Source organism: Achroia grisella, unplaced genomic scaffold, assembly GCF_030625045.1.
Source record: "Achroia grisella isolate CSIRO2021 unplaced genomic scaffold, CSIRO_AGI_Agris_v1 utg511, whole genome shotgun sequence".
NCBI classification, from domain to species: Eukaryota; Metazoa; Arthropoda; class Insecta; order Lepidoptera; family Pyralidae; genus Achroia; species Achroia grisella.
In genome coordinates, this window is record NW_026712905.1 from 6,212,181 (window position 1) to 6,224,432 (window position 12,252).

The 12,252-nt window shown below is 29.6% G+C and overlaps 1 protein-coding gene and 2 pseudogenes across 1 annotated transcript; 2 read left to right on the top strand and 1 right to left on the bottom strand.

The window, feature by feature from the left end:
• On the bottom strand, positions 1-2,278 carry LOC131846502 (large ribosomal subunit protein bL19m-like; annotated as a pseudogene).
• Positions 2,279-2,892: 614 nt separating this feature from the next.
• On the top strand, positions 2,893-5,119 carry LOC131846516 (short coiled-coil protein homolog). The gene is made up of 2 exons (XM_059195839.1): positions 2,893-3,307; positions 3,872-5,119. The coding sequence occupies exons 1-2, from the start codon at positions 3,037-3,039 to the stop codon at positions 4,012-4,014; spliced, it is 414 nt and encodes a 137-aa protein (XP_059051822.1). The 5' UTR covers positions 2,893-3,036; the 3' UTR covers positions 4,015-5,119.
• A 1,307-nt stretch (positions 5,120-6,426) lies between these two features.
• Positions 6,427-12,252, top strand: LOC131846467 (uncharacterized; annotated as a pseudogene).

Consider the following 12,252-nt stretch of genomic DNA (forward strand, 5'->3'; position numbering starts at 1 on the left):
CTGCTCAACCAAGTTGTGTTTTTGGTGTACTATATGTGCGTTTCCTAGAGACTTTCTTTCTTTGGACTTGTAACTGGTTTAGTTGATTGTAAACTTCACTCCAAATCTCACTTTGCTCTTCCATTGGTATAGTTTTCCTAAAAGAGGCATTAATGATTAATATACTACAATTGTATTGAATGGAAATAAAAATAAACATATTCATACACTACTATGTTTTATGTAGCTTAAATCCATATATACCTATACTGTAGCATTAAGTCATATTTCTCCCAAGGTTTCTTCCTAAGCTCTCTCTAACCCTATCTTTTCTTTCAAATGTTCCTCGATGTTGGAAACACCTTTGAGTTCTTGCCTTTCCCATCTTTCTAACCAAGGTTTTGGTTTCAGTTGTACCTGAAGACAAACATAGAATCTTAGTAACTAACTTGTAATACTTGTTTGGCACAATTCAGTAAAGCAAATAGAAAATTTATGAAGATGATTTCCATGGTTATTCCAGGTATGCATTATATAAAAAAGTAAAGGTGATAAAAAAAATGACACATAAAAAAAGAAATAGTACATACTTGAACAGGGTTGATTGGCACAGGTGTTCCTTCTGGTAATATTTCGGGATCCATATCAAATGGGAATGTACTATATTCAGGCAGAGCATCTCTTAAATATAACAATTTATCATCAAGTCGTTTCTCAAGACGTAATACTTGAATCTGATGAATGGTTGGGTCATAAAGATCATACCTCACCTATAAAATACATTTAATTTTGTAATTAAAAAAAAGAATTCTCTTTACAGTCACATGTTTTTATAAATAGTGAAAATAGATAATGGTGATCCTTATGGCTCTCTGAATGATCACTTGTAGACTAAATAATAAATAAAGAGATGGAATAGAGTATATTAAAATTTATTTATTTATATATACACAACTATTATTACAGGCATATGTCTGTATTTCACTATTGTACTGGGCACATGCTCCATATAAATAGTGCAATGTATACATGCATCTAATGTTACAACACTTGTTAAACATGCTATAACAGTTTTTACTAGCAAAAGGAGATAGCTTTCTTACATTTGTTTTTAAAACTTTTTTGTAAATCATCAATGATGGTTTGTTAAAAAAAATACCATTTTCTTATGTGATATTTTGATTAAAGATATTCCATTTAAAAAAAAACTATTTTTATTCATTATTTTATAACAGAGGATGAAAATGTTAATCATCAATGCCATACCATAACATACTTTACTAAACTATTATAATTATTATTTTCATATTCATAGAATTTGAGTCAATTTTATAACAAACCTCTACTCCCTGATGATCTACAACATTCCTAAGAGTAAAATCTGCACGAAGTCCACATCCTTTTCTTTCAATGCATATGCCCACAAACCTGTTGGTCTTGCTTTGAGCATGGGAATCGGTTATGGTGACAGACAAGAATTGATCCTAAAAATTCATTTTCACTACATTACATAACAGATAAATAAATTAATAAAGCTCAAAATCGTAACAACTTATTATAAAAGAGGCTTAATAAATTCAATTTTTTATGTAGCCTATTTATTATTATACAATCTTAGCAGGTTATTTTACTGAAACAGTTGTGTGAAGAAAACAATTTGATAAAAAAGACAAATAGAAAAATATTCTGAAATTATAGACCACAAAAACAGTTTCGAGGTTTATAAACAATTATTGTATGTAGTAAAAGAACACTAAAGACACTTGCCAACATAAAATTCAGGTATGTCAATTTGATTTCTTCTTTTTAACATATCGGCTCTCTCCAGTTTCTCACGAAGACTGTTTCTCCACTTAGGGTTCGGATCAGGTAGAAACTCAGGATATTTATGTCTGTGCTCTAAAATAGGATTGATTGGTTTTCGGCTAGAACGCCGCTTTACATCAATTTCAGATTGTTCTGTGACCTCTGCTTTTTCAGGTAAAGTAGAGAAGGATAAGCAGCCTGAAATATAGTTAATAAGTTATTATTAAAAGCTTCATTAAAAAATACTAGGGAAGTAAATCATAGAAAAAATATAACCTCTTCGCATAATCCATTTTGAGGTAGAGATGATGTCGGTAGTTTTCCTTAGAGCCAATGCCATTGTAAACATCAAAATGTTTACTTAAGAGAATTGATTTAATATTTCCTTAAAACTGAAAGTTTATCATGCCAATATTTAATCAGTTGAATTTCATAAAAATATACCAGAAACGAAATCGTAAATCCAAATGACAGATGAAATTGATTGACAATGACATTTATTGGTGTTCTGTGACGAAGACAGTTCATAACAGATCATAGAAATTACACTAATAGTACAGATAACATAATATTACATACTATAATAATAATATATATGTATACCTTATGTAAAATTCTCGTGTCACAGTTTTCGTTCCTATACTCCTCCGAAACGGCTTGACCGATTCTCATGAAATTTTGTGAGCGTATTGAGTAGGTCTAAGAATCGGCCAACATCTATTTTTCATCCTCCTAAATGTTAGGGTAGTCTACCCCTAAATTTTTTTTTTTTTACTTGATGGCAAAACAACGCTTGCCGGGACAGCTAGTATAATATATAATTGTATATCTTATCCACATGTGTTTAGGCAAATGTACAAGATCATACAGCCTAATTCTCAGTAATTTTTATATTGATATTCTAAATTCTTTACAGTGATATCTTTTCATTGTTTATTAGAGACTGTACTATTTCCATGTTTCATATTCTTATATAATATTACTCCAAGGGCATTAGTAATAAAAAATTACAATATATATAAAATTCAATTAACAGTTTAATTTTTATTAAATTTTTGAACTGTTTGACTCAGTGAACGATTGATTATTGAAGTTGTCAACGTCAACACAAATATTCGACTCAGCATATTGATTTTGTTTATTTGGTTAAATCTGTGTTACATTGTTCCAAGAGAGAATAAAGTTTATATTCGTTATTAAAATCCATAGTATCATCTATTTAGTTTTGTTCTAATCGTTTTGGAAATATATATGTCTTCAATTATGCAAAAGTGTAGTGATGATAATATACCCTTAGCGGACGACGATCCACAAGTAATAATTACAGACGATGTAGAAAACAACCATATGCATCTAGATCACGGTCGTTCTATGGACTCTTTACCTAGTTCCTACACGGGAGGCTCGTCTAGCCCTGGCCTAAATGGACCGCCCAGTTTTGAACCAGATTCAGGAATAGATGAACAAGAAGAGAAGGCTAGATTAATTTCACAGGTTTTGGAACTACAAAATACTTTGGATGGTATGGCATAAGTTGAAAGATTATTTTTCCTTATTTTATAAGGTTCTGAAATAGTTGTAGTCTATATTGTGTGTTTGTTTGATATAATTTTTGACTTTAGTTATATATAGTTATAGTACACATAATTTTTTACACACATTCATTTATTGTGTACACATGTTTTGTATACAGTATAGTTTGATTTTCCACTACATGACAAATAGAAGAATTATCGCTGTGTATCATTCATAGACATACATTTTGTTATTTATCAATAGACTGCATAACTGAGCATGTAATTAATAAGTTTTATTAAGTAATGAATATTTAATGGTGCACTTGCTTGCGCTAAAGATCTATATGTAGGTCAATGAGCCTACTAGTCCTGATTATTAACAGTTCCATCACTCCCATATGAGTATTAGGTTTGTAAGATGTTGTTCAATATTTTCAACTTTACCTCAGGTTCTATAAATTTTAATTAATAAAGAATAACTGGCAGAAAGGCAACCAAATATTCATTTAACACATTAAAATTAAAAAGCTATTCTGTTGTAATAATTATATTTTGTTTTTGTTTTTCAGATCTTTCACAAAGAGTGGATTCAGTGAAGGAAGAAAATTTGAAACTACGGTCAGAAAATCAAGTACTGGGCCAATATATAGAGAACTTAATGTCAGCATCATCAGTATTTCAGTCTACTACACCTAATGTTCATAAGAAGTAAAGCAAACAATGGCACATATTTAATAGGATAATTTATTTTATTTTATTAAACTGCCAGGATTTATGTAATGTAAAGAGGCTTAGCTTTAAAAGCACTGGTATTATAATACTTATAATAATTATTTCAATTCAATTGGGAAGACAGCATAGATATTTTGATGTGTTGTTTTTTATATTCTTGTCTCATACATGTAGTTTGATAGAAACATGATTTTACAGTGATTACAAAGTTATGCTCAATGTCACACTGGTTGGTATGTAAAGTATCATATTTATCTACAATATTACCTATACGGCATTCAAATCCATTGAGGCTTTGAAGCTTGATTGAGTAACAAAATTCCAAATAATTATAAACTCACAATTATAGTATTGGTATGGTTATTATCACTATTAGATTATTTTTACTACAAGCAAGTTGTCTGTAAGTTGTCTCCCCCGTTGAATGCATTCAGCTATAGCTATATTTTCAAATAATATAATTTATATTTGTGGACTGTGCTATAAGAGAAATTCTTGAAATTGTACAGAAATTATTGTTTATAGAGTGAACATTGCTAGTGCACTGTATATTATATATATATATTTATATGAATATAGCTATATTGAAAAATTATATAATATAAAGAAATTCTACTTAAATGGTGATATATTGAATGTTCTATTTCATTATTCATAATTTACATTCCATTTTTATTCACCTATTCGAGAAAACAAATAAAATTGTATATTAAAGACAATAAAAATAATACTATTCACAGTTTTTGTTCTAGTTTGGATATGTTGTAATATGTTTAAATGATGTATGATGATATCATGCATAATTGATTATTTTTGTTATATGCTCTATATAATTAAAACAATATACAACAATACATCATTATCGAGTTTGAAGTGAACATACATATATTTATTATCCTAATTTAAGTTTTTACTATAATAGCTTTATTTAATTTTAAACATACTTAATTACTGTTGTTTAATCTCATTAATTCCAGCTTAACAATAATATAGTTCTTAAGAATTTCTGCAATTAAATTTTGTATTCATTATACCTATTTACTTGTTTCTTTGCATGACCATGACATCTGTTAATCTCTTAAGCATTTAATAGTATAGAAAATGTTATAACAACAATATCACACACACCTAATACAACACAGCTTTAAATCGGATACCTATCACATTTTTTTTAATCAAATTTATTACTGCAGTATAGAATTTCCAAAATTTGTAGTTTTTGGAAATTGTATTAAGTGTGCGACATTAACAATACATAGTATTCATGATCTTTGTTTATAATACATCCAAATAAATGCAATTTGGATAGATAAACACATTATCTGTATAATCTTTAAAACTCGCGCCTTCTCATTATTCCGGTTTTTACTTGAATAGAACACAACAAAATAAGTACCTCTTAGTTCTCTTAGTTCTGTGGGATTGTGACAGATTATATATCTTTAAAGATTTATGCTCCAAACCTTAGACTCTCCAAACATAGTTTATAAAAATCTAAATCAAGATTTATCGTCCTATTTTTAGTGCCATGGATAAAACAAATGGAATGGCAATGGTACAAAGACAATGATTTTATTTTCACATCCCTATGTCACTAGGGATTTGAAAATCTATTCATTGTGAACCATCTTATTTTTTCGTTTTTCCAATACCACCTTGGTTGAGTCTAAGATTGCGATTGTGGAATATTAGTCGACTATAGAAAAATAGATTTATAAATAGTACTGAATAGATTAAAAAAATAATCGTAGTACAAAATAACATTGTCGCAGAAAACAATTTTCTTTGGAGTTTGTAATCTTAATGAATTTATGGAGAATCGATATCGATTTCACTATTAATATAAAAATAAGACACAATAGTTCGCAATAACAATATGAGCGAAGTATAGGTTGGCAGTTTTTTTTATAGATAATAATGGAATGATGCACCCTCCTGCGCTAACGGTTTACGCTGGCGGGGTACCAAACTGTCAATCCACCAAGAATTTATCACGATGCTTTCCAGAGGGAACCGCGTGGAGGTCGACCTGATATGGTACATTGCTATAGGTTGGTAGTTAGTTTGTCAACAATACATTCCTTTTTTATTTATCATTTATTATGATCTATGAAGGAACACGGAATCACCGTAAGTTGAAGAACAAAAATTAATAAAAGTATTTTACTTATATGAATGTATTTGAAAATATTTTTAAGTTATCAACACAAAAAAACGAATCTATAATAGATTCTTTTGCGTGAAATATCCATACACTGATTCGATTCAAAACTATGTATGAATTCATAGATTTGAATAATCTATATTTTTATTAATCTATCTGGATAGCTATCATTGTCAAACTATTAGCATGGTTGTAACACAATATGTGACAGTAATTCTGATTTGATTTTATTCATTCATTCACTGCGTAACGCGTTGTTTTAATGGTAGTATTCACGGTACATAAATTTTAACAAAATAAAAGAGCTTGTTGTTTGCAGGTCTAATTGTGTGTATTAATTCGTTTGTTCGTATTTCTCTTTAATTTGTTTATTACTAAATATTGTAACCCAACATTTAATTTATCAAATATGCCCAAAAAGCTTAAAGTTGTAGTAAAATCATTGTATTCACATGAAATACGCAAAGATGTAAGTTTGGATAATCTTAAATCTCTGAGACTCGAAGAAGCCTGGCCATTTATTAGAGACGAAATTGAAGTAGAAATAGGAAGTAGTAAGCTGATTTGTATTCCGCATATAACAGAAGCAGTATTATATGAAACGACATCTTTGTTTGTACAAAATGAAAAAGAAATAAATAGTAAAGTGTTCACACCACTGGGGCAACTAATTAAACATGTTAATACGGAGAAATCAAATAAAGACTACTTGAAATGGCTGGAAGAAGGCGATTTTAACGATCCAGACTTTAAATTTCCACACGAGAGCGTCAAGGTATATTTTATTACTGTTTATTACGTTTTTAGTAGCTACTTAGTTTTGGTAGTATTGTAGTCAATCATTTAAGTAGAATATCCCACCACCAGTAATATATTACTAGATTGACTCATTTTTATTTACTAATTCCAAAAGTTGACATTGAAACAACCTTGACTCTAGCAAACATAGGACTGTTTTCTATGATATATTATTACATTGGTTCTACTTCCCATATAGATGTTTTCAAAGAATTGCCTGGGAAATTCTTATTATCTGACATTGAAGCAAATTATATACCAATATAGCATTCTGAATATTTTATAAACAGCTGTCATTCTTCATGTAATGTAATCAAAATATAAATAACATTGCTTGCTGACATAACAAATTATAAAAGACAACTATAATATAGTTTTTATATTGTATTGTGTGTTTACAATCTCAATTTACTTACTGGACTAATATATGTAAAAATAGTTGTATATATAAAGTAATTATTCATAAAATGAGTACTGCTAACTCATGAAAATTATGTATGTGCTACTCTATTGAAACTGATACATTTATTTAGAGAAATACATACTGTATACCTGACTTATTCTTGTAAGTTTTGGATATGTTATTTTTTTACAATTGCTGATGAAAATTTTGAAATTGGAACTATGAATATCATATTGTTTTTCTTTTTAATTCATCATCAGATAACATTGCAAGATGAGGCTCGAACAAAAATAAAGTGAGAGTGATTATGGTAAACTTCACACATACTTCAATCCCAACAATAAGAGAGTTGGTCAATAATATATATTTGGATGTGGAGAACAATAAAGGTATGTTTAAATTAGAAGCAAGTGCAAAATAAAAAAAACTTTTATCGTGAATTAAATCATAACATTATATAAAGTATAGTAATTTCTAAACCTTTTTGTCTAGGTACACATAAATATAAATAATTTGTTCTTGAGAAATTTAGATTAAACTGAAAATCTCATATTGATACAAGTTTTATAGAATACTTCTACTATATGTGTACTATAGAAAATGGATTTAATAAATTGCACTAGCTTTAACTCTGACTGAGTTGTTAACTAAATGTTTTATGGTGTGGTAATTTTGTTTCAGACTTGAAAGGTAAGAAGTCAGTTTACATGGTCACAGATGTACTCATGGCCAAAACTATAGAGTTCAGAGTTACACGAGGCACTTCCTCTAGAATATTCCACCTTGGAAATGCATCACCATTAGTTTTTCGTCTGGAAGAGTTTATGATTGGAGATGATGGAAAACTTATTTCAAAGGTATGTAGGACAAGTGTTATATTTTGTTAATATTATAAACTAACTATACTATGTGTATTCCCCATGAGTTACTTGTAAAAGTAATAAGTGTTAATCTGGCAGGTCACAACCTGTCTCTGTACAATTTCATTCAGTCAATTCCTCACAGCTTTTTGTTACAGCAAGATACTGGGCTGTAGTGCTCTTTCTTTTGAATTGAATATTTTTGACACTAATTATAGTAACATGGTATATATAATGTATCAGAGCAATCCTGTCTGAACATATTCTTTATGTGCACCAAATGTACTTAAAAAGTTCAATGTTTTAGCATATTTTCCTTTTCACCAAGTAAAAAAATACCAATAAACTAAATAAATATTGCTTTTTGATAACAAAATTCTTATGTAATCCTTGATTCATATGTCCATCATATTATCATGACATATTTACATGTTATAAACATGACTATATGTAAAATAAAATGTTTGCAAAGTTGTCTATGTTCTGAATGTTGCTGTTCTGAACAACATACAACATATAACAATTTAGACTGAGATTACCATAGTAGCAGCCTCTTCCAATTAAAAAGGAATTATTTAAATTTGGAACTCGTTTTTATCATTCATTTTTAATTCAATGTCTCCTAATATATAGAGGCTGAAAATGATATTTGAGAACCTGCATTTTTAAATCTGTAGACTTAATGATATAATACTTTGTTTAAAACATAAGTAGTATTCAATATGTTATCTCAGTTTTACTTTAAAAGCAGTGCATGTTATATACACTTCACTTAATCTATTTACCGATAATCAACTGATAACATGTTAACTTCATTAGATGTTACACTTAAATTATTTTACAAATGTTAGCTAATTAGCATTTGTTATATTTTGCGTTATTTCTTGTGACAGAATAACAACTTGTTCTCAAAGAAACGGTATTGATAGGCACTCTAAACCAACTCGTGCAAATTCATCTGCTTTGGAAAGTATGTAATTTCCCCGTTTTCTAACATTTTTTCATTTATGCTCATCTGTTTGGGGTGCTGAGCATATTCATAGCGTGTTATATAGCCTATAGCCTTCCGAGTTAAATGGGCAATCCAACACCAAAATAATAATTAGATTAGTAGTTCCAGAGCTGATAATAATTACTACACAAACAAACAACCTTTTCAGTAATATAATATTTACTGCTTGATGGATTTATAATATTTTGTTTAATTCCGCAACAATTATAATAGCATGTGTGAGACCACAAATTCAGTGTGGAAACTGGACTACCGTTACGATCTTCTCTAATGGCGATCAAATTCCGACCGTTATTGAGTCTGCGCCTGTATTGCGACACGTGTTTCGCCTCTGAACGAGGCATTATCAGGCTTCAAATAGAGCTCAAATATAGCTTGGAAACCTAATGTTGACTCCTCGGCGACCAAACCGAGCTGAAGAGTCAACTTCTTCTTCAAGCTATATCCGTAGCCGAATTAAACAAAATAATAAATAAATCCCTTAAAAAGTAGTTAGAATTGGACTTACGCAAAATAACCCCTAATTCGATTAAATATATATAATAATTGTTATAGGTGCGCAGGAATTAGTGATTAATTAGTATTTTGTTTTGTAAAGTATTTTTATCAAGTATGGATATTATTATCGTCAATCAGATAACATTCTTATCATATCAAATGTTGTGAATGACAACAAAAATACTCTACTTACTAGGTATTCAGGGAGAAAAATAATTTAGATAGGTGCTATATATATCATGTGATGTGTTTATAACAATATTATTATATTTGACATCCTCGGTAGTCTAGCGGTTTAGCACACCGCTTTACTTCAGATGGTCACGGGTTCGAATTCTCGCACGGTACAAGCATTTGTATTCATGAGTATGATTGTTTGTATCAGTCTGGGTGTTTTCTGTTTATATTATGTATGTATTTACAAAAAAGTTTCTTAAGTGTTTATATCGGTTATCTAGTACCCATAACACAAGCTCTGCTTACCTTGGGACTAAATGGGGCTTTGTGTATTGTTCAGGGATATGATTGATTATATTAATAAAAAATAAACCAATGTGATTAAATGTTGTAATATATAATTCAATTTAATTAATTGGTCATTGACTTAATATTAATGCAATAAATCAATATCGTTAATTATCCTTCAACACACAAAGTCCATATAATGATAAGATATATTATTGAATCTTCTGATTATGTACTTATATTGGATATTATATCAATTACTTTGTATAAAACTGGCACATTTTTATTTATATTACTTGAAATCTCGTTAAAACCGTCTTATCAGAATTCAACACGCGTGATTTATATTTACTTTGTAGCGTGACCATTTTTAACTACCGTGGATACAAGATAGTAGTAGATAGATAGTAATTTTCTTTAGTCTTTGAATTCAGTAGAATTTACAAGTTGCAGGATAAGAGGAATAACATCTTAGTCGTTTTGAATGGAAATGGGGGTATATGATAACGTGATGCTATATATGTGTACAAGCTATTACCATCAGGATGTCCTTTAATTTGTTTGCCATTTATCTATCTATCTATCTAAATTTCAATTGCAGAAAAAATACAACACTATTTGTCATATTAAGAAAAATTGCTCTGATAGATAATTCTATTTTCTCTTCTTAATTCTAAACCACGCAACAGATTTTGATAGGAATTCCTTCGTTTCCGTTTTCGGAAGATATTTTAATGGATGATAATGAAGTGGTAACAGTTACCATAAGTTTGTCAAGTAGTTTTCCAGGGGAAACCACATGGAGATCAACCTGACATGTGTTACAATTACAAATACATTGTTAGCAATAGCGTCAAAAGTCCATATTACTAACAATCCCAATCTGCAGATTTTTACCAAGCAGAAGATGATACGCTACTGCACATCCTATGTGGTTGTAGCCCTCTTTTGCATGAACGAAATATCTCCTTTGGAAAGTATACACTATATCCTGAGGAGATAAAAACCATCGCTCCTAAGAATAGTCTTAAATTCTTGTCCCTTACGGTCTAAGTACCGCACTTTGAATAAGGATGAGCACAATAGATCTATACAAGTCGCAGTGTTACAGGTCATAGCACCTGACAATAGCCGAAATCCCCCATTAAAAAAACAATCTCTTTCCCTTTTCTGAAAGATTTATATGTCTAAAAAAGCACCATGATCCTACCAGCGGTATATATCTAGCGACCTGTCTTCGCTACACATTATTATGGGGTAGGCAGATAGTTTAGTGAGTAACTATTTTATTATTAATTTTATCTTTACAGGAACCAGTGGCGACAATGTCTAAGTCTCTCAACTGGAAGAAAGTGGACCCTTCTGACCAGCTTTACAATCCAGATAAAGAAACCGCCTGCAACGCTTAAATTACAACTAAGTATTTTAAGAAACAAAATGTCAATAAATATTTATTGACATTTAAGAAACTACATCTATCTAGATTACAATATATTGTAGCTATTTTTAAAAACGCAGCTCAGGATATGCTGTTTTTTAATATAAGTTTATAAACGCATTAAGAGGTTTTCAGTAGATCACCGTTTAATAGAATCAGTAAAGCGCGAAAGTATATTTGGAGCAATAGGCTCGTTATTACTATCAGAAAACATATGATGATTTATACATTCAGTATATGACCAATTCTATAATGATTTTAATTTTTTTATTTTTCCTTTTTATGTGAGAAATTTTGTCGTTATGTCTCATATTGAGTATGTTTGTGTTTTACTATGAATATAGTGATTGGATTTCAAATAATAATTTATGTAAATTTGACTTTTGTGTAATACATGAATTTTTACATATATTATACGGCCCTAATTGTGTTAATATGTAAATTATATCCAGTTAATTTGCCTCTGTTTTGAGATCACAAATGAGAATTGTTATGTTTCTTTTTAATGAACCGTGTATATAGTGAAACCTCTTAAATTATCTGTATGCCCCCTTCAAAATTTCCTTTCCCAGGCATTTAG

What these genes read in the sequence shown, in the direction of transcription:
- LOC131846516 (XM_059195839.1), top strand. Translation starts at nt 3,037, where the DNA reads ATGTCTTCAATTATGCAAAAGTGTAGTGATGATAATATACCCTTAGCG. An exon ending in ACTACAAAATACTTTGGATG is followed by an intron (nt 3,308 to 3,871) that starts GTATGGCATAAG and finishes TTTGTTTTTCAG; the next exon opens with ATCTTTCACAAAGAGTGGAT.